This window comes from Poecilia reticulata, chromosome 20 (genome assembly GCF_904066995.2).
Source record: "Poecilia reticulata chromosome 20, P_reticulata-male-v2, whole genome shotgun sequence".
In the NCBI taxonomy this organism is placed as follows: Eukaryota; Metazoa; Chordata; class Actinopteri; order Cyprinodontiformes; family Poeciliidae; genus Poecilia; species Poecilia reticulata.
In genome coordinates, this window is record NC_088849.1 from 26,004,507 (window position 1) to 26,027,011 (window position 22,505).

General features: G+C 43.6%; 1 protein-coding gene across 3 annotated transcripts; it reads right to left on the minus strand.

Annotated features, from left to right (window-relative positions):
* Window positions 1–127: 127 nt before the first annotated feature.
* On the minus strand, window positions 128–22,226 carry phc3b (polyhomeotic homolog 3b). 3 transcript variants are annotated; one of them, XM_008396913.3, is made up of 12 exons: window positions 21,618–22,226; window positions 15,444–15,999; window positions 12,494–12,646; window positions 11,183–11,275; window positions 10,850–11,057; window positions 7,516–9,411; window positions 5,389–5,726; window positions 4,762–4,927; window positions 4,562–4,673; window positions 3,685–3,805; window positions 2,406–2,727; window positions 128–940 (listed from the first exon to the last, which is right to left on the minus strand). In XM_008396913.3, exons 2-12 carry the CDS (start codon window positions 15,981–15,983, stop codon window positions 786–788), a joined length of 4,104 nt encoding a protein of 1,367 aa, XP_008395135.3. In that variant the 5' UTR covers window positions 15,984–15,999; window positions 21,618–22,226; the 3' UTR covers window positions 128–785. The 3 variants fall into 3 exon arrangements, with proteins under 3 accessions (XP_008395135.3, XP_081457899.1, XP_081457900.1); XM_081601773.1 differs by lacking the exon at window positions 21,618–22,226 and adding an exon at window positions 20,314–20,467; XM_081601774.1 differs by lacking the exon at window positions 11,183–11,275 and having other exon boundaries at window positions 21,618–22,225.
* Window positions 22,227–22,505: the final 279 nt, after the last annotated feature.

Below are 22,505 nucleotides of genomic sequence, written 5' to 3' on the forward strand. Positions count from 1 at the left end.
AAATTTTTTTTATTTGTTTAACTTTTACATATAAAATGTGTTTCTTTTTCTTTATAAATTCATTCATTTATTTCTAATTAATTTACACCATCAAAACTCTGAGGTCTGAAGGAAAAGCAGGAGCCTGTTTGGTTAATTGTTCATTTATTAAATAATTTCAAGCAGGATATCATAAAAATGTGACGACTGAAGTCGCTGCTCGCTACCCTGATGGCGACGCTTCCAACCAAGACGAGTTTCTGTCCAGAACGTGTTGATAGAAAACATTAAACTTTGATGAATGACTTACAAACTCTACAGATTATTGTCGTCTTCTTCCGTTAACACACACACTCACTCACACACACACACACACACACACACACTGGTTATGTTAGCTACAGGGATAGATTTGTCATTGACGTCACGCTCTAAAAAAACTAAATAGACAAATTTCATATATTAAATGTTGAAAATCCTTCATGAAATAGCTTGAAATGTACACTCTCCAGTGGCTTGTAAAATATACAGAAAGGTACAAAACTCCTCGCGGTTTCCTGCTACACAGACGAGGTTCTGCTCCGGTCCGGTCCGGTCCGGTCCGCTAAGGCCACACCTCCATCACAACATCATAAATTATAAATTACCAACAATTTCCTCTTTTTGTGACTTTGTTCTGTCATCCTTGGTGTCAGCTTCGGTCCTTTGAAAACACACCAACCCCGAAGTTTCCAGATTTCTCGTCTTTATTGCCTCCTGAGCGCCGCCCCCTCTGCGTTCCCCTCTGGGTTCGCCGCCTCGTCCTCTCACTGGTTCTTCAGGGCGTTGATGTGAGCGCAGATCTTGAGGGCTGGGCCCAGTTTGATGTTCATGCTGGTCATCAGGTGATCCTCGGTCAGCAGCAGCAGCGCCTGGCCGTCGATCTCCTGCAGCCTGAAGGCCTCGGCCACGTCGCCGCAGCCTGACGGAGCAACACAGAAAGTAAGTACACCCGCTTTATTTTATCTAATGCAAACTGCAGAGAAGATGCGTGGAAAACTGACTTTGTTCTCAGGTAAAGGTTAAAGGTCAGGACAGAAAAACTGAAGTGGAAGCGCTGGGCGAAGCGACAAAGCCTCTAAAAACAAGATGGCAGCAGGACTGAGGTGAGTAAAATGGTGTTTAGAGGAGATGAGAGCAAAGTGAAATGTTTGGAGATTCTGGTCGGCACCAACAGGAACAAACACGGTGGAGGAGGTATGATGCTGTGGGAACACCAACAAAATGGACTGAACCGAAGTTATCGCTGCTAATGACAGTTGATTTTTATTACATTGTATTTTTTGGGTTATTTTTTTCTCTAACATTTTACCTGTTAGAAGTAAATGAATAAATATTTCATTAAATGTTATGACGTCAGTGAGGATGATGATGATGATGATGAGTTTTCTGTGAAGAACAGATGGCGTGTCGTCAGTTTGTAAGATGATCTCAGCCTCTTTTCGTTTGCATCGTTAACGGTTTCTGATTAACGCTGATATTCTCTGCAGATGGAACCGGAGCGTTTGGAAGAAAACGGATCTGTTTGCTGAAACCTGCAGACGGTTGGAGGCGTCAGAGTTTTTCCCCCCTTAGGCTTTTCTTCCACCTCCAGATGTTTCTCCGGTTGCTCAACGACAGTTTGTGGTTAGAGAGAAGTTGCCTCAGCCTGCTGATGGTTTCTGGGATTTGCGAAACGTTTAATTGGATGATTGGATCCAGGAAAGCCGAGTCGCCTGCTGATGTTGGGGTGTAAATCACGCCGCTGGTTCCAGAGCGGCGACGTCGCTCCAGGGTTATATCAGCTCTGGGCTTTTCATTTCACATCAGTTTGTTTCATTGTGGCGAATACTTTTAATTAGTTTTTAGTGTTTTCTCATTTTTATTAGTTAAATATCGTCTGTTTTTAATTAGTTTTACTAGTAGTTTCAGTTTTTCATATTTTGATTAATTTTTAGGTGCAGAATCAATCAATGATTATTCATTGACAAACACTCAGCGAAAGATACCGATGTATTAAATTATTATTGAACAAGCAGCTGACTGGTTTTTCCAGTAGTGCTGCTGAAAACATGAAACTGTTACTGACTCAATGTTCTGATCTCTGTGTGGAAAATGTTTGGCTGTTTTTTGAATCCTGACACATTAGCGACACAGAAGAAGAAAATACAGCTGGTTCTGAGTTATTCTTTAGTTGTTTTTCTGTTATTTTGCCCTTTGCTGTGGCCTCTGGACTGAATCAATGATACCAACATCTCCAGGTTAGTTAACGTTATTGTTCTACCGCGGCAGCGCGGCTACAGATGGGAAGTAAAAGAATAGTGCGCATGCGCGGCATACCCGGAAGTAAACGATAACATCCAGGTGTCTATAACAACCTTACTGTACCGCGGCGGAGACTCACTCACCCGGCAGCGTGTGGATGAAGGCCGTCACCTCCTCCACGCTCCACTGGGCCGGGGCGGGCCGGTACGTGGTGGTCGGCGTCGAGGCCGTGACGGCCGGCGCCGACGCCCTGCGCGCGCGCCGCGCCGCCCGCCGCTCCATCCTGGCTGCCATGGCAACAGCAGGATCCTCCTCTCCTCCGTCGTCGTCGTCGTCCTCCGCCTCTCCAAAGCCGTGCGGGGACGCCCCCATGTCGTCGTCTTCCTCCTCGGCCTTCTGCTCCGCCGCCGCCGGCTTCTCCTTCCCGTCTTTCTCGCGGCGCCCGGCGCTCCAAAGGTCCCGGGGCTGCGGGGGGACAGGAGGCGGGACAAGAGGACAGGTGAGGGACGGACGAGTCCACGCATTATTTCTCCTCCTCCTAAATTAACTGCCGTCAGTTACGAGTAAAAATCTCTGATTTAAATCTTTCGACATTTAAACAGAAATAGTGTCACGGTTCGCAAATACCATGAGAATTAAATGTGTAAAAAAAAACATAAACACAAAAATCAATACTTTTCCAATTTCTGAAATAGCTTTTTATTTGGTACTTTATAATTTATCTTCTGCATTATTATTCTTTTGTTTCTAAATGTGATATTATAGACTCAATTAACTTTCCTTTACATTTCAACATATGTTTAGTCATTTACCTTCTATAAATAATTTGTTGCATATTTGTTGTTTTGTGTTACAAGTGGAAGAAAGAATAGAGAAATGTAAAGGTTAAGACACAAACATTGGAAAATCATTTTCAGTGATTTCTAGAGCAAGAATTAAAATTTTTACTTTTGCACCAAACATTACAGAGATTTTATATGTTTGTTTAAAGTCTTTATCTGAGAGTGAACTGTTACTAAAGTACCTTTTTTTTTTTTAATTCGTCGGACCAGAACAGTCGCTGTAATTGCTATCTAAACCACCAGAGGGCGCAAACTCCCCATCTTTCCTCGGTGTTTACAGTCTGGACAGAGTTGAGCTTTCAGTGTAAACTGTGGACTGGAGTAACTCAGAGAGTGATGTGAGTATCTGAACAAAGACTCATTTATGATCTAAATAGAAAAATGGTGAAAACTGAATAATTTCATGTCAGAATAATTATTATGTGTCCTGGTTTTCAGGTTGATTTCAGGATCTCAACCCCCAGAAGTTTCTCTGCTTTTCCTCGTTTCCTCTGCAGGTTTTCACGTATCCAGAGGATTTTAGTAATTTTCATGTAGGTGTGTTGTGATGTCAGAGTGGAGGCTGCATGGGGGTTCCTACCAGGCGCAGCAGCAGAGGTTTCCCCGGTACCGACTCGGCCCGGTTCAGAGCCGGTCGGGGCCTCTCGGACCGGCTGCCGGCGCTCAGGGCCCTCAGGCGCTTCGTCAGCCGGACGTTGAAACTGAAAGAGAAAGCCAGAGGCGCGGTGAGGGACGAGCCACTCTGCTGCTCTAATTCAGGCTCTGATCTGCATTAACCAGCTGTTTGCCTCTGCTCTGGTACCACAGAACCACAGAACCACATCCTGCCAGCGCCGCCGCCGCTGCAGCAGCTGCTGGGGCTGCAGCACTACCTCTGCAGCAAAGGTCAGAGCTCACTTCGTTTAAGATTTACATACTTAAAAAAAAAAAATCCTCTTGACTGTGATGTCATGTTTTTAATAAATCAACACAGGTTTGTTATATTCATAACAAAAACTGAAATAGAGAAAACATTTTTATTAACTCAAATAAATAAAAATGGTAAATAAAACTGCAGTTACTTCTATAAAAAATATTTTTTCTACATATTTGTTGAAACGGTTACTTTGTCATCAAAGCATGGTGTGAGATAGATAATCACTGAAAAAACTGAGCTCCTTCCCTTTCTTCCAATGCTAATTAGAAACAACCAATCAGAGCCAGGGGCGGGTCTTAGCGCTGACAATCACCATCATTGTGGCCCGTTTTCTCTCTTTTGGCCCCTGACCAGGTCAATCATGGTACAACTTTGTCCAAAAAAGTAGAAAACACCCAATGATTCCAAAACACTGTCTGCTAATTCCTACCGGGGACATGAAACTTTTCAAAAAATACTTTTTAGCTTTGCTTCTTGGAGATCAGTCCAAGAAATGGACTGGTTCTGGTTCTGGTGTGAAGACAGAGGAAGTGGTTCTCACCCGCGCGCGCAGGAAGTGGAGCAGAACCGTTTGGAGCGCATGAAGTTGTGCGCGTGGCCTCGCTTCCCGCAGAACTGACAGTGCAGCACCGTCCGGTCTTTGTGGCCCGACTCTGAGGGAACACAACAAACACGCCCAGGGTGAGCCCGGTTCCGCTCGGTCCCACCTGACCCGCAGAACGCGGTTCCGTCCTGCCTTACTGTTCCCCAGGTCGCCGGTGTCTCCGCCGTCCTCTTCCTCTGAGTCTGTGGACGGTTCTGTCGGCTTCACGGGTTCTGATGCGGGCGGCGCCGGCCTCCCGTTGGTCCCGTTCACTTCCTGGGGTTTGGGCACCTGGTCCGGAACCAGCAGGGAGGAGCGGTTCACCTGGACGACAGAACAATGATCAGGGTCCACTTAATATTCAACACTTATTGTTCCGGAAGGAAAGAACCGAGGAAATTATGGCTGAACTTCAGCTGGAACCGTTTCTGGATAAATGTTCTTCACTGGAAATCAGGTTTTATTTAAAAAATGAAATATTTCACTAATGCATCTCTGAATAAATATAAGAAATAAAGCAGATTTACGAAAACATCTGAAAAAAATGTAAATACTCTGCAAAATTACTAAAAATGTACATTTTAGAAATAAACTAAAATGTAAACTTTAAATTTAAATAAAAAGAATGTAATAATTTACGGGATATAAAAAGATAAAGGACACAAAACCAAGAAAGATTTTAGACTAACTGATTTTGTGGGCTTTAACTAGGCCTCAGTATATAAAGGGCTTGTAAGTGTAGATGTTTAGGTGAAATCAGTGACGCCGTTTCTTCGGGTTCTTACAGGAAACGGCTGGAGACCCTCCTGGATGACGAATCCCTCCACCAGGTGAGTCAGAACCTGTTGCCCCTCAGGCCACGCCTTCATCTCCCAGGGGCCGCCCAGTGATTGGCTGAAGCTCTCAGACTCATCGTCCGATTGGTAGATGGGTTCAGCCTCGGCTTCTGTGGCACGATGGGAATCTGGTGGCGTTTTGTCAGCCTTCGCCGCCTCGAGCTGCGGCGGCAGGCTGAGATCGGCGGGGTGGGCGGCCTGAGCGGGGAGCAGGGGGGGAGGGTTCTCTGATGAGGAGGCGATGAAGGGGGAGGAAGGAGGAGACTGGGAGGAGAGGCTGGACAACGCTGGGAGGAAAACCAACGGAAATCTGATCAGTTAGATAAGAATGAACAAAACTAGAACATGCTGAGGTTTGAGAACTAAGTGATGGAAAATTCATGAAATTATATGAGGGATTCCTGAAATAGGAACCAAATCTTAAATAAAAGTCTCTCGTTTCTATGGTGATTCCCTCCTTTTCTGGAGAGGGGAGAACACGGCACCACTCTAAATGAGGCTAAAACAGGCAGTCACTGTGCAGAGCATGTAAACTACATCATAAAACACACCAGGCTAAAAGTGGAAGTAATGTCTGATGGCCACACATGCAGAGTTTTATGTCTGTAAAGTGTTTTATGGAGGAGATTTGACAATAGTAGTTATAATGGAAGTCTACGGGAAGTCGGGTTTGTGTTTTCTACACTCTGGATCGATTCAATGGAAAACTAAGTCTGACAGCAGTGGGAGACACATTGTGTGAAAGTAGAAAGAAATACCTACATTTTGATGTATAAACTGTATGTATAGAGAAGAGACTGCGGGCGTTAATACAGTTTAAAGAAAAAAAATCAGTCCAAATGGATGAGTGACTGAAAGCTGAACATTCCATAAAATCTAAAATAAATCCTAAACCTTAAACTACAAATGTGTAAAAATGATAAAAGATATCAAAATGGTAACTCAGATAAAGTCTAACTTTATTTCACCAGTTTGAACTTAAAAGTTGTTTCTACTGTAAACTAAGCTTGAGCTACGGAGCTTCAGAGAGGGCAACATTTTACAACTTTTTTTTGACAAATTATAATCAGATGTTTTCGTTTCGGGTTTTTTCCAAACTGCAGGAAACTGAAAAATGTGATGGGAGCAGAAGAACAGGCAGTATTAACGTTACAGTGAATATTTATGAATCAAATGTAAGCAAAAAGCTTAAATTTATGTTAAAAAGAAAAAACTTCACAGTTCTCAAAAAGTAATTTTTCTTCATGCTAGCTTGACTCATGTGGTTTGTTCTGCATTTTTAGAGGAACTGAAACAAATATGTCAGCCAGGATATTGAAGCTGACAGGAACCTGTTTGCTCCAGCATCAGTTTGTTTAAATTAAGATTTTAGTCCAATATGGGGATTGATAGCTCTGGTTTTGTCTCTCTTTTTTGCCTTTGTTTGATAATACTAAAAAGCATCTGACTCTCCTATGACATAAAGCTGATGGCTATAGAGACGATGGAGCGTTGAGATTAAAGGTGGTATAGTCCAATTTAATCCAACTCTAGTCCGTCTGTCTAGAAAGTCCGGTTCGTTTGGTGAGGTGTGAGTGCTAATCAAACTATGGTCTGCCTTATAAACCTTGGTTTCGGTTTGCTGAAGTGAACTCTGGTTCAGTTTGAACACGTATGTGAATGCTACGCGGACCAGAAACTGCTCCAAAAGAAGGAAGTGGACTACAGTGCAGGACAAAATTACCCAAAGTGAAACCCTCCAACTGCTAAAATCTGACGTAGCTCAAGTTTTTGTTTCCATTTTGTAAAGAAGGAAGTTGCACTCAGTGTTTTCTGAGTGGCTTTTGATGCAGCGCCCCCACAGGCGAGGAGGGGAACAGGCTGCTCAAAGGGTCTGAATCATTTGACGCAGTGCAACGTGAAAACAAACCATGAACCGAGTCTACCGGACTACCCGCTTTGAAACACCCTGATTTACTGGGATGATATTTGCTGCTATTAGATTTCTGAAGGAAAGTTTAGCGACCAGAATCGGACCCGGTCTGATCCAATAATGGAGCAGAATAAATGAGCAGAAGGTTTTGTGTCGGGTGGTACCTGACTGATTGTCGGACTGGGTCGACATGTTCTCACAGAAGTCCTCCTGGTTGGACTGAAGGTCCCGTTGAGGTTCTGGCAGCCGCTGGCTTTGGACCTCAGGAACCGGTCCTGTTGCTGGTGATTGGGCCAGAACTGGTCCTGTTACTGGTTTATGGGTCAGAACTAATCCTTTCATTGGCGTTTGGGTTGAAACTTGTTCTGTTACAGGACATTTAACTGGAACAGTTCCTGTTACTGGTTTATGGGTCAGAACCAGTTCTGTTACTGGTGTTTGGGTTGAAACTAGTCCTGTTGCAGGAGCTTTAACTGGGACTGGTCCGATAACTGGTTTATGGGTCAGAACTAGTTCTGTTACAGGACATTTAACTGGAACTGGTCCTGTTACTGGTTTACGGGTCAGAACCAGTTCTGTTACTGGTGTTTGGGTTGAAATCAGTTCTGCTGCAGGAGCTTTAACTGGGACTGGTCCAGTTACTGGAGTTTGGGCTGAAACTGGTCCTGTTACTTGGGTTTTGGTTGAAGCTGGTCCCATTGCCGGCGTTTTGACTGGAACTGGTCCAGTTACTGGAGTTTGGACTGAAACTGGTCCAGTCACTTGGGTTTTAGTCGAAACTTGTCCTTTTACTGACGTTTTAACAGCAGCTGGTCCTGGTACTGGTGTTACTGGTTCTGTTACTGAAGTTTGGGTTGAAGCTGGTCCTTTTACTGGGGTATTATTTGGTGCTAGTCCTGTTACTGGTGTTTGGACTGAAACTGGTCCTGTTACCAGTGTTTTAGTGGAAACCAGTCCTTTTACTGGAGTTTTAACAGGAACTGGTCCTGTAACTGGTGGTTTAATGGGAACTGGACCTGTTACCGGAACCTTAACAGGAAGTGGACCTGTTACTGTAGACTTAACAGGAAGTGGACCTGTTACTGGTGGTTTAACAGGAAGGGATCCTGGTACTGGAGGTTTAATGGGAACTGGACCTGTTACTGGTTTTTCACCTGGAACGGATTCTGTTACTGGATTCTGGACTGAAACTGTTGCTTTTAATGGAGTTTTTACTGGTGCTGGAGTGAGATCCAGTTTGGGTTTTGATTCCTTGCTTGAGTCTTTGACGGTGTCTGGATGCGGAGCCGGTTCTGTGTTCTGGTCGGTCTGGTGGTCTGATGTATCCATGGGAGTATCTCCTCCTTCGTCCTCCACCTCCTCATGTTTCCTTTTCTTTCCTGTTTGTCTCCTCTCTCTGTCTCTCTGGTCTTCTTCCTTTACCTCCATCTGATCGGATTCGGGTTCCTGCTCCGTATCAGTGAGCTTCTCCTGCTTTATCGTCTCCGTTTGGACATTTTTCTCCGCCTGGAGGTCTTTACCGGCGCTCCGTTCCTCTCTGATTCCTGGTCTCACTCCTCGGCTTATGGCTCCTTGATCGTCACTCTCCTTCTGCTCTCTCTTCTTGGTCAAAGTTTGTGTGTGAGATTGAGCAGAAGGCAAAGCAGAGGCGTTCAAAGGAAGAAGATTCAAGTCGTCCTTGTTTGCAGTCTTCTTTGATTGGCTGGAACGCTCAGGCAGCTCGGCGGGCTTGGACTGGACCGCAGGGTGGACGTACGTTCCCGCCTGTGGCTGCTGACTGGAGGAAAGGGCGATCATCTGCAGCTGCCTCGCTGCAGACGGTGAGCGCTCAAAGTGGTTGGAAGAAGATAACGGGCTGTGTTGGGACGGGCTTGGACCCAGAACGGTTTGAGTTAACGGAGAGCTCTTTAGCCCAGTCAGCTGCTTACTGACAGATGTGACCTGACTGGAGGGAGCTGCAGCGATGGGTTGGAGGGATTGTCGAGGGGTTGTTGCTCTGTGACTGCTGGGACAGTGAAGCCTGGGTCGAAGAGGGACGGCCCGGACGGGAGAGTAGAGAGCTGGAGGAAGCAAAGAGGAGGAAATCATTTAAACATGAACATTTAAAACGAGGCATGATTACTGGTTTAGACTTGAAGCTTACTGTGGATGTGGACGTTGGTTTTCTGACTCTTTAGTTCATGATTAAAACCTAAAAACCTCTTTCACTCAGGATAAAGACCCAGCTATGATGTAAGAGTATAAGAAGAATGTGGGCTGTCTTTCCAGAGTCTGGACGAGGTCTTTGGGAAGTATTGGCCATTTACTATTGGTAAGGGCTCAGTGAAATCTTAGTGAGGTCTTAGGAAAGCCTTGACAAGTACAGGTCATCTTCCATTGGTAACGGGTCACTAGGTCTCAGTAAGATCTTGGTAAAGTCTCAGTGAGGTCTTGGTAAAGTCTTAGTAAAGTCTTGGTAAAGTCTTAGTAAAGTCTTGGTAAAGTCTTAGTAAAGTCTTGGTAAAGTCTTAGTGAGGTCTTGGTAAAGTCTTGGTAAAGTCTTGGTAAAGTCTTAGTAAAGTCTTGGTAAAGTCTTAGTAAAGTCTTGGTAAAGTCTTAGTAAAGTCTTGGTAAAGTCTTAGTGAGGTATTGGTAAAGTCTTGGTAAAGTCTTGGTAAAGTCTTGGTAAAGTCTTAGTAAAGTCTTGGTAAAGTCTTAGTAAAGTCTTGGTAAAGTCTTAGTAAAGTCTTGGTAAAGTCTTAGTGAGGTATTGGTAAAGTCTTGGTAAAGTCTTGGTAAAGTCTTGGTAAAGTCTTGGTAAAGTCTTGCCAGGGGATCAATGAAATGTTAGTGGGATTTCCAATGAACTCTCCTTCATTGGTAAGTGGTGGATTTGTTGAACTTACACAGTGAGGCAGGTTTTATTTTTATTTAATGATGATAATGAGGATAATTGCTAAATAAAATGATATTGTGTAATCCAATCATATGATGTTTCACTCTGTAATAATGTAAAACAAATACTGTAAATATATTCCAAGAGTGAAAACACTGAATTATTATTATTATTATTATTATTATTATTATTATTATTATTATTATTATTATTATTATTATTATTATTATTATTATTTTCATTATTTAATCATTTAACTTCCCTTTGAAATTAATAAAATATTTATGAATTTGAATTCATTATTAATAAATGTTTTTTAAAATGTCTCCATAAAATGTATATATGGAGTTTAAATTAAAGGAAAAAGTAAGAAAAACTGCTTGAACTAATAGTTTCTCGGTCAAAATGTACAAATTCTGGAAAAGTTTTAGTTTTTTTGCTCTTGTTCCAACAGATTAACTGTAAAAACTTTAGTTAGGCGTAAATATAAAACATCAGATTTACAGGAATGTGATGTTTTATTCGGCCATGTTGATTTAAAAACACGACAATAAAGATAAAAGTTTATCTAAATGGACAAAACAAACTAAATCATGTACTTTATAAGAAACATGAGGCCCTACTTGGAGGCGGAACGGAAAGATGGCGGCCGGGCGCGGTCGGGATCTCGGTTGCCGTGGCGCTGGGCTGCGGTCGCGGCCTGAGCGGAGGGAAGACGGGGGCGCTGGGACGAGAGAGGGGCGGCGGCGCCGAGGAGGGAGGCTTCAGCCGCAGGGACGGGGGGATGGTGAGGGTCCCGGGGGGAGGCGGCCTCAAGGTGAGGCTCTGGAGCTGCAGGGGAACCGGGAGAGAAACGATGGTTAAGGACCAGCCGCTGCTTAGCAACGGTTACCGGGCAGCCTGACAGCCGAAGCTGCTGCTAGTCACAGAAAAGCATAAAGATCCAGCAGGCTCACCTGGGCGGAGGCGGGGTTAGAGGAGGAGGAGGAGGAGGAGGAGGAGGAGGAAGAGGGCGGCTGTGCAGGTCGCATAGCAGACGTAAGAATGAGCTGCGAGGAAATCCGAGGAGGAAATGAGGGGAGGAGAGCAGGAAGGCAGAGCTGAGCATCCGTGAAACATAAAACCATTTCCTCTCAGTTTAATCTACAGATTATTAGGACAAAAGGAGCAAATGTCCACAAAAAACTGCTGAGATTAATCTCAGAAACTCTCTAGAAAATTTCTGAAGTTAATCTCTAAGTTTCTGAGTGTTTTCTAGAAAATTTTACACTTTTTTTCAAGAAAATGTTTGTTTCTAGCTGAAATGTCCTTTTCTTAGCTGCCATGGATCTAAAATGGCTTTAACTGCAAAATTTAAAGCCTTAACTTTACTTGTATTTAATTAAACAAAAGGAAAGACGTCACTGCAGAAAATGTTCTGCGTTTTAGGGATCCACAGCTAATAAGAAGAGAAAAAAGTTTTATTTATTTACGTATTTTGTTAATATTTTGTTAATATTTTGTTAATAAAACCCCCTCAGGGTTCCGACTGCAGCGCTGGGCCTGAAAATATAATTTAGAAACACTTTTGTTTTTAAAAGCATGACGATCTTAATCTGATCTTAAAAATGTGTGTGTGTGTGTGTGTGTGTGTGTGTGTGTGTGTGTGTGTGTGTGTGTGTGTGTGTGTGTGTGTGTGTGTGTGTGTGTGTGTGTGTGTGTGTGTGTGTGTGTGTGTGTGTGTGTGTGTGTGTGTGTGTGTGTGTGTGTGTGTGTGTGTGTGTGTGTGTGCCTGTGTGTGTGTGTGTGCGCCTGTGTGTGTGTGTGTTCCTGTGTGTGTGTGTGTGTGTGTCCGTGTGCGTGTGTAGGTGTGTGTGTTCCTGTGTGTTCCTGTGTGCGTGTGTGTGTGTGTGTGTTCCTGTGTGTGTGTTCCTGTGTGTTCCTGTGTGTAGGTGTGTGTGTGTGTGTTCCTGTGTGTGTGTTCCTGTGTGTTCCTGTGTGTAGGTGTGTGTGTGTGTGTGTTCCTGTGTGTTCCTGTGTGTTGCTGTGTGTTCCTGTGTGTGTGTGTGTGTTCCTGTGTGTGTGTGTGTGTGTGTGTGTGTTCCTGTGTGTGTGTGTGTTCCTGTGTGTGTGTGTTCCTGTGTGTGTGTGTGTGTGTGTGTTCCTGTGTGTGTGTGTTCCTGTGTGTGTGTGTGTGTGTGTGTGTGTGTGTGTGTGTGTTCCTGTGTGTGTGTGTGTGTGTGTTCCTGTGTGTGTTCCTGTGTGTGTGTGTGTGTGTGTGTGTTTACCATCTGAGCTCTCAGCAGCACCTGGTCCTGCCCCGACCCTTTGAGGCCTTTCCCCAGGAGCAAAGTCTGCTGGGTAACCCTCTGCCTGACAGGTGAGGCGCTCTGATTGGCTCGTGCCAGACCAGGTGTGCCCACAGGGTGAGGCTGTTGCGCCTGGAACAAAGACGGAGAAAAAACTTGAGATTCTGCTGCATTTTAATGAGACATTCAGTTTAGATTGATGTTCATTAAAAACAGCTGACTCATCAGTTCTGCTGTGAATCGTCCAGTTTCCTGGACAAACCCGAAGCTAACCGACCGCAGCTGCGGCTCACGTTTACCCGACCTCTTTGTTTCACTGCAAAACTCTAAAACAACTAAAAACAATCAACTTTCCATCAACGGAAACAAGAAAACGGCGAACTGAAGATTTTAACCGACTCAGGATTTAAATCAGTTCTCAAAGTCCTGATCGGGTCGCTGTGAACTTTAAATATGGATCACATCATCAATAAATCAATTTAAGTTTCCGACTCCCAGCCGACCGAAACCTGATTCTCCTGCCGGCGTCTAGTTTCTGCTGCCTGCAGCTGTTTGATAGTGAATTATTACATTAATAACCCCATGAGCCACTGCTGCTCCTTATTACTCATGTTTCATTTCAACATAATGCCAACGTCGTTATAAACATATAGATGCTTTGTCTTGTACTATACATTTTCCATTTTAAGAAAATTCAGGCAGTAATAATAATAAACGTCTAAATCTGCATCAACTGGAATTGATTCGTTTGAGAGCGATTTGAAAAGACTTTTTCTGTAAAATGCCTCAAGACGACCTGTGTTGTGAATGAGTGCGATATAAATAAACTGAATTACTGTTCAAAAAAGAGAATAAAAATCGTTTGGTTCTGGTTTTTGGAAAGATTTCCAGATGTAAACGTCTTTTCCGTCGGCGCTTCTCTCACATTTCAGCTGCTCTTTGTCTGACAGTAAAAACTAAACGTGATGCTGAAGCTGTGAGATGAAAGCAAATGTAGGAAACGTCAGAGAGCGAGAGCCGCTCTGACCCTGAACGCAGCTCTGACCCTGAGAACAGCTCTGATCCTGAACGCAGCTCTGACCCTGAACGCAGCTCTGACCCAGAGAACAACTCTGACCCAGAGAACAGCTCTGACCCTGAGAGCCGCTCTGACCCAGAGAGCAGCTCTGACCCTGAGAGCCTCTCTGACCCAGAGAACAGCTCTGACCCTGAGAGCCTCTCTGACCCAGAGAACAGCTCTGACCCAGAGAGCAGCTCTGACCCAGAGAACAACTCTGACCCTGAGAGCCGCTCTGATCCTGAACGCAGCTCTGACCCAGAGAACCTCTCTGACCCAGAGAACAGCTCTGACCCAGAGAACAGCTCTGACCCAGAGAACAGCTCTGACCCTGAACGCAGCTCTGACCCTGAACGCATCACTTCCTGGATCCTGCCTGCTCTGATTCAGATACAGACATGAAGCTCAGGCTCCTCGTTCTGCATCAGGACAAAACTATAAAAACAAAAAGGTTTCATAGTGCAGAACTTTACAGAAAAAGAAGAAAAAACTGTAAAAACTCTCATATTTAGGAAAACGGAGCAGATACATTTAAACGTGATTTTTTTTTCATGTGGATTAAATTTTGACTGATATTTTGAAATTAAATAAAAATATAAATGAAACATTTTCCAAAAGTGTAAAAACAGAAACTGGAAACTTTTTATTTCTCCAGTCAAGTTCATGGTGAAAATCTCCTTTTATCATTATAAACATTTATTAACGTCTGTACATTTCGCTTGTTTGGACAAATTAAAATCAGGTTCTGTTATTTTATCTGTTTCTCTTCATATGAACCAAACTTTCTGTTAGAAATGTGAGGAAAATAAATGATTATGCTTTACAAACGTCAAACTCTTTGATTTTTCTGTCTTCACTTTTGCAATAGGAAGTCATATAAATGTTTATTATTATATCATATATTTCCAACCTTTTAAATAGTCGTCAGAGTGAGCATCTTCCTACAGAGAGGATCTAACAGGCTGCAAAAGGTGAATTATTGAAAAGTTACATTTTCCTTTGAAATGTTAATGATGCACCACTAACATCTATAGAAATACCACATAGACCCAATAAACTGCAGAAACAAATTCATCTCTAAATGTAACATAAACTTATAATTAAACATAAACTATCCAGAATTTTAATTCTTCGTTTCTCTTTGCAGAAAGTTTTTTTTTTCCAGTTTGAATCCCTGGAAACTTTCATCCATGTTCTGTTTGTCAAAAACCCAAATCCTCCCACAAAACGTCTCGACTTCCTCTGGGTCGAGAAAAAAGAGTCGGCCCGTCAGAACCGGTCCAAAGAACCAGGAACTGATGAACAGGTGATGTTTGGTTTACGTTAATAAAATTAATTTAATTTACACATCAGGTCAGACAGACTGTGTGTGAGTGATAAAATAATGTTCATTTTCTTATTTAAAAAGGGAATTTCTGTGTTTATTTGCTTCTTTCAATGCATTAATATTGAATAAAATGATTTTGTGGTTAAATACAAAATCTGCAGGATATTTTTTTAATACAATTAATCGATTAATTATTAGAATAATAAATAAAAAAAGGGAATTGAATTATTTGTTTATTTGCATCTTTTAATGTATTTATAAAATTGTCCAAAAGTTCCTTTGATGCTTAAATGAAAAATTTGAAGGAGCCTATTTTTATTCTATTAATCGATTAATCAGCAGAATAATTGATAGATTAATTGGTAGCTGAAATAATCGTTAACTGCTGCTCAGTCAGCTCCTTTTCTAAGACAGTTTTTTTCAGAAACTCCCAGGAAACCAAAACCTGACAGAAGCAGCAAAAACTGAATATTAGTTTAACTTTAACTCCAAACCAGCTCTGCTTCACCGTTTTAAATAAAAATCCTCCTCAGGTGCTGACTCACCTGGCGGCCAGGTGGGCTGGCCGGGGTGTGGAACGGCGTGATGGGCGGGGAGGTGGGCCCCCCCCGGGTGTTCCCGTTGGTCAGGCCGCTGGACGTCTTGCTGGAGGTCGTGGTGCTGCCGTGTGTCGCAGTCGACGAAGACGAGGCCACGGGTGAAGCTGCGGTCGCCGTGACAACAGAGGAGGAGGAAGGAGACGCCTTGGAGGCCGGGGAGGGCAGGATGGGGCGGGAGTAGGTGCGCAGGGTGGGGGCCGCTGTGGAGGTGAGTTTAGGCGGAGCCGGGATGAGGATGTGGGGGGACGAGGGCCCGCCCGCCGCCGCCTTCGGCCCGTGGGCCGAGGAGACGGAGGGGGCGGGGGTCAGCGGGGGAGGAGGGGAGGCGGTGGTGGGAGTCAGTGTGGGGGTGGGGGAGTCCAGGAGCATGGGGTTGGGGATGAGCCGTGGGGGGGTCGGTGTGGTGGGGGTGGTAGGGGTGGAGGGGGCGGGGCCATTGGTGGCCTGTTCTGATTGGCTCTGCTGAACCAGCTCCTTGTCCATCATTCAACGCTGAAACAAACTGAGACAAACAGAAACACGTTTTAGCCAAACTGGAAACTGCTAGCTAGCATGTTAGCTGCGCTAACTCTGACACGCTAATCATAATCATAAACATCAGATTCACACCTCCAGACATCTACAACTAAAACATCTAGACTTTCTTATCTTCACTTATATACGACTCTATAAACTAGCTCCACTATTAGCGCACTAGTGGAAGTGTGTTAGCTCCACTATTAGCGCACTAGTGGAAGTGTGTTAGCACCACTATTAGCGCACTAGTGGAAGTGTGTTAGCTCCACTATTAGCGCACCAGTGGAAGTGTGTTAGCTCCACTATTAGCGCACTAGTGGAAGTGTGTTAGCACCACTATTAGCGCACTAGTGGAAGTGTGTTAGCTCCACTATTAGCGCACTAGTGGAAGTGTGTTAGCTCCACTATTAGCGCACTAGTGGAAGTGTGTTAGCTCCACTATTAGCGCACTAGTGGAAGTGTGTTAGCTCCACTATTAGCGTTGAAGTGTTTTAATTTTATTCTGTCCAGAGTTTCAGAAACTTCTGATCATTCATGGAGCTTCTTTAGCAATGTGGACGCTGACATTAGCGTTAGCTGCTACATGTGTGTGAGATGCCATTTTAGGCTTTGCTGATAGGCTAGCTGCTTTTAGCACAACTTGAACACAACAATATTCTCTTTCAGCGTCCAATCAGATCGTTCAGAGGCACAAATTAACCCCCGGTTGGCTGAGAGAAGACTCTTCCATCGCTGCTGCTTGCGGATGTGCATCAGATTTACAAGCGTACCAGAAACATGTAAATACAAAGGTTCCGGCTTGAATAAAAAAAAAAAAAGCAAACAATTGCACTAAAAATGTTAAAACATTAGAATCAATGTAAATAAGGAGTCAGAATTAATGTGTTGGAGTCCTGGCCCAATTTATAACTCTTCCCAGATTGATCAGCAGCAGCAGTTGCTGGTATGTTAACACCTCAGACATCAATGCCATGTTACTGCAGCTCCTTCCTTCCTGATAATAATTGAAATATTTGATTTCCTGCTGGTTACCGTCGGATTTCATCTATTTTTGTCATAAATCATAGTAAAAACGTGATCCAAATAAAACCACCTGACTTGCTGTGATTGTGTCGCTGCTGTTTTGGTGTGACAGGACATTTTTCACAGCGTGGGGTTAACCTCTCCTCTGGCTGCGACCAGAACGGCGTCGGGTGTCACCAAGCCGACCGTACCGATGGCCGCCCAGGAATCACTCGTGCACCTCGCTGTTTACATATTTAATCCATCGCAGAAAAACTGGCTTCGCTCATTCAGAACAAAGCCGCCTTAAATTCCAGACCACCTTGAAATACTGGAAGAACATAACCTGGATTATGAGAGATTAACTTTTTTATTTATTATTCATCTTATCTCTACTAGCCAGATCAAAATCTTTAATGTACATTTTCATTCCATTTCTGTTTATTTATAAATATTTCACTGATTACTGTCACATTTCTATGACGGGTTAATCATGTTCCTATACAAAGTGGCTGAAATTACAGTCGAAACTCTGCAACAATTCCTCCTGCAAAGCAGAGTTTGAAACATCGTAATGGTTCCCAGTTCAAACTACACCTGATTTCATGGTTTCTAGTTAATAATGGAGAATGAAACTGGTTGGCGTCTCTTTACTGGTATTTCATGTTCAGCTCCTTTAGAAAAATGCAGGAAAAGTTTAATGTTTTCTTAAAACAAACGAGCTTAAAATGTAAAACATCAAATCTTAAAGCGTTTTAAGGGCTGCAACCACCGATTATTTCCGTAATCAATTATTCTCACCATTAATCGGGTAAATAGTTGCCACATTCTGCAGATGTTCTATGCAATATTTGAAATGCATTAAAGATGTAAATAAAAAAGAACTAAATTCCTTTTTAAAATAGGAAAATGTATTTTTTGCCCAAGGTACAAAGCAGCACTCCTCTAATGAATTATTGGTCATTTGTAGAATCTGAAGCTAAAAAATCCTTCTAACTTCTGTCTCCGGTGCAGAGCTCATATTATTGGGGTTATTTTTGTCTTAAATGCAAAATGTTTATATTTATTGTACAGTTTTGGCTTAATTACTGTTCTGAATGTGTTGTTCTTGCAGGAAGTTACCTTTTTTAACCCAGTTAATGATTAATCGATTCCTAAATTAGTTGATGATTATTTGAATAATTGGTTTGTCATAATTAATCGTTTTAATTGGTGCAGCTGAAACATTTGAAGCCTCTTTGATCTTCATCTCTGATGCATTTACTTTCTATCAGGATGACATGATGCTTTGTGTTACACATGATGCAACGTTTAAAACTCTGTAGCTTCAGTTTTACCAGGAGGAGAAAAGGTGGGAAAAATTGGCTCTTTTTTGAGTTTGGTTTGGTTCTCAGTGTTTGGATCCATTTAAACCCAGATGCTCTCATTTTAATCTCCATTAACGGCCAAACTCTCCAGTATCTGCAGTATTCTCTCAGTTTCTCTCAGTTCCTGAGCCCAGCAGGTTATTCACCAACTTTCTTGCTCTTTTAGAGACATTTTAACATCTGGAACCTTCGAAGCACAACAATTCTTGATCCTCCAGAGTTTTATGCATTTTCCACCTTCAGTTGTGTTAGAGCTCCAGCTCAGACTAGCTGGACTCATCTCTGCGACCCAGGATGCTGCAGGTATGAAACAGTTAGCGGTTAGCGCCAAGGCACAGCGGCCCCCCAAGATGAAAGCAGTGATGGTGAACCGTCTGAACTCAAACAAAGCGACCGGTGAGCTGGACCAGACTGAACAGGAAACACCCACTGGTGCACATCAGCTCTGCTCCTTTTATTTCATTGTTGTAGTTTTGACATGTGTTATGGGCAGAGTTGTTCAACAACTCCCTAAAGTTAGCTAGCTAGTTAGTGGTGTTAATCTGTTCCTGAACTCTGAGTCAAACATGGGTTTTTATGACAATTTCCAACTGATTAGAGCTAAAAAAGCTGAGGATAAACACGGTTCTCTGCAAAGGAGAAGTCTCTGAAACAGTTGTAACACCTCTGTCACCTGTCTATCAGTGAAGCTTTTACCACTTCCTGTTCTCCGGCCTGGCTCTGCTCTGACTCGGTTTAATGTGTTGCTGCAACAAGCTGCAACACATTGATTCAGCAGGTTTTTGTTAAAAATAGATCAAAATCTATCTATCTATCTATCTATCTATCTATCTATCTATCTATCTATCTATCTATCTATCTATCTATCTATCTATCTATCTATCTATCTATCTATCTATCTATCTAATGGAGCAGTGAATATCTTTTCACACAATTCAATTCTGATTTCTCACAGAAATCCTTTTGTTTTTGTCATTCTACAAATTAAATGCGACCCCAATCGGTCCTCTGTGTGAACGAACGCTTTACGACCCAGGAGAAGAACGTTGACGTCACACAGCAGCGCTTTGTTTACGGAAGTAGTAATGGACGCCGCCATCTTGTGATCGATTTTAATGTTCGTTCAACAATCAAAAGATCAAAACAAGGAGAAGGAAGCTGATGAAAACAAAGTAGGACTACAACTGTTGGCCCTTAGTGGAAAATTAACTGCGGCGTCTGTCAGTTGACGTCACGTTGCCTCAACAGCTACCCTACTGCGCATGTCTCAACTAAAGCTTTTCATTAAACCTTTAGTTAATCAGATATAAACCTATTGAGATCAATATCGCTTTCACTAGGGGGACCGGACTAAGAAAGCAGCAGCACACGTCACAATAAGCAAGACACGAAAACAGAAATAACAAAATGGACGTTAGAAATAAACGGATATTTGAAAATGAAGGGCAGTTTGGAAAACTGATTTTAAAAAACTGCGACAGTTTGCGATTTAAAATTGTCTGCAGAAGGCAGAATGCATTATTCTAACTGTTGAACTATTTACATAAATAAAATACATTTCAAGTTGGCGCCAGATCTCTTCACCTGGCGCAACTCCCGCACAGCTTTGCGCCATCTGAAGACCGGCTCAACGTGCTGCGTTTTAATTCCAGATGATCACTGCAGCTACATTTTCATTTTCCCGCTAATTGTGACCAGAACAGGAGGAAATGGTTGTGTTAAATTTGTCCATTGCGCATATGAATCCCGTTCTTCTTTTTTAAAATTTTCTTATGAAAACTTACATTTTAGGAAACTATTAAAGCCCCCATGCTCATCGTGGATATGTTTGCCGTATTTGCAGGGACTCCGCATCTCATTAACAGATAACCGTGAATAAAATTGCTTATTGGAAAAAAAATGTCCGGCGCCATTTTGTCTGTCAAACTCACCGGACTGCGAGGCGTTTGCGTCTTTAACGGGTCGCTCATCTCAGGTAGGAAGCATAACGAGTTTTATTACGCTGTGATGATCAACTGCTGTGGATGCTGCTAAAAAAATGCTAGCTAAAGTTAATGAATGTGGGTAACCATGGCAACCATAGCTAAAGTCAGTGAATGTGGGTAACCATGGCAACCATCGGCCGTTTGCAGGTCGGCTCTCGCAGTCAGGTTGTGTTTATAAATAAATATCCCCCTAGAAGTTCATCAATCCAATTAATTAAATGATTTTTTACCTACAGATTCACTTGTCTGACTTCATTTAGTGCAAAATTATGACGTCACGGTTTGATAAAATGCGACATGAAAACAATCGGATTCAGTTCAACACGTGGAAACGACTCGGATCGGAGTTTTAGGATGTGAATATTTGGGTATTTAACCAATTATCACACATTTTTAATACAATCTAAAGCTGAGATGATTTGGGCTGCATGACGTCAGTTCACCTTCATGTCAATATGTGAATTATTGTTATTTTATTTCTGTTTCCATTCACGGTCATCTCTCACCGAACCGAAATGTTTTCATCCTGCTGCTCTGTTTACGAAGCTTTTACTCATTTCTGCTGCTGTCAGTTTTTCAGTCATCAAACATTTTTGACGCACATTATTTACATTTATTTCAAAAAGAACAAACACACCAGTTGCACATCTATTGGGTTGTGGCATAATATATTTCTAATAACTGCACATTATTTTTATATTATCACACAGTGTTTTATTATTTTTTAATATATGTTGAAATAATCTGGGAGCTGTTTTCATGCTTCTACTGTGTCTATTTCTACTCTATTCTGTTTTTCTACGCAGTTTGGATTTATTCCTAACTGAAGAACTAAATCACTGAAAATATTCCCATAAATTTGACACGTTTTGCTTTCAAATGTCACATTAATGCCTATAATTTGTGATTTTGTGAGGAGTTGGTGAACAGGTGAAACCTGTGGTCGCTCTGCACGCTGGAGACGCAGCTAAAGATCCACATATGGGTGAAAACTGGGGTTCGGGTCCAAATGCGGTCAGGCTGGGCTCCGTTCGGTCCAGCCCGGTGCCCAGGCAGACAGGTGCCGCTCCAGATGCTGACATCTGGCCCCGCAGCCCCGCTTTTCACGCACGCTGGTGACAGTTAGGCCAGAGAGCATGCATGTGACTATCAGAAAAAGCCCGAAAAAAAGATGGAGCCAGGCCTTCACGGCGCTGAGGTCTGACGCCGGAGCCGTCCGGCGCTCTGCGTAACGCGCTCCGCTCACCTACCTGCGGAAAACGGCGTCGTGGCGCAGCTTATCCCCGCAGCTGTCCATCAGAAGCGGAGCGCATGTTGATCAATCCCGCGGCTGTTATCTGATGAACGGCTCTCCGCTGCTTCGGCTGGCTCCGATGGGCGTGTATGAAGCCTCACTTCCTCGTCTGACAGCGCAGCGGCCGCCGCGAGCAGCGCGTCAGCCTTCCGCAGACAATACGGTCCCGAAGCGCCGCGGAGGGCCGATGCTTCCGCGGCCCCTGCGCCCACACAGGGGGGCCAAGTTCAAGCGGTGTCCGGGCCCGGTTGATCTGTGTCTGTGTGCGTGTGAGCGTGCGTGGCGCACTCTGTTTATGGTTTCATCACAGCCCCGGTTCGTTCCCCGCGGAGCGGTCCGTGACTCTGGCCTCCAGATGGGGGTTCGGGGGGGCCCCGCGGGTCTCCGGGGAACCAGCAGCGGTCTCACCTGCCGGGGTCTGCGACTGGAAACGAGCCCGGCTGGGGGCCACCGAGTAGCGGCTGTGAGGGGCCTGTTCAGTCCGCTGCTGGTGGAGGCGATGGAGGCGGTGTGTTGAGGGAGAGAGAGAGAGAGAGAGAGAGAGAGAGAGAGAGAGAGAGAGAGAGAGAGAGAGAGAGAGAGACAGCACCACACAGAGCTCAGGAGGACCGGAACAGGCTGCAGCAGCTGCTGCTGCTGGACCTGCAGGAGGGCAGCCGAACTACAGCCCACCGCTGGACCCGAGTCAGAACCCGAACCACAGTCAGAGCGGGAAAGACCTGTTAATGGATGAATAATAAACAGTTTTAGGGCCAGTGCCTTTAACTGTTTATTAAAGTTTGTGTTTTCCAGCCACTTAGTGCATTTTATAGAATAATTAAGGGTTATAAAATGAGTAAAAATG

Bases quoted from the DNA above. Each gene is read 5' to 3' on its own strand.
- phc3b (XM_008396913.3), bottom strand. From the start codon at position 15,983: ATGATGGACAAGGAGCTGGTTCAGCAGAGCCAATCAGAACAGGCCACC. The intron at 9,412-10,849 runs GTAGGGCCTCAT...TGCTTCCTCCAG, and splicing joins TCTTTCCGTTCCGCCTCCAA to CTCTCTACTCTCCCGTCCGG. The intron at 4,928-5,388 runs GTAAGAACCCGA...TCTGTCGTCCAG, and splicing joins AGGGTCTCCAGCCGTTTCCT to GTGAACCGCTCCTCCCTGCT.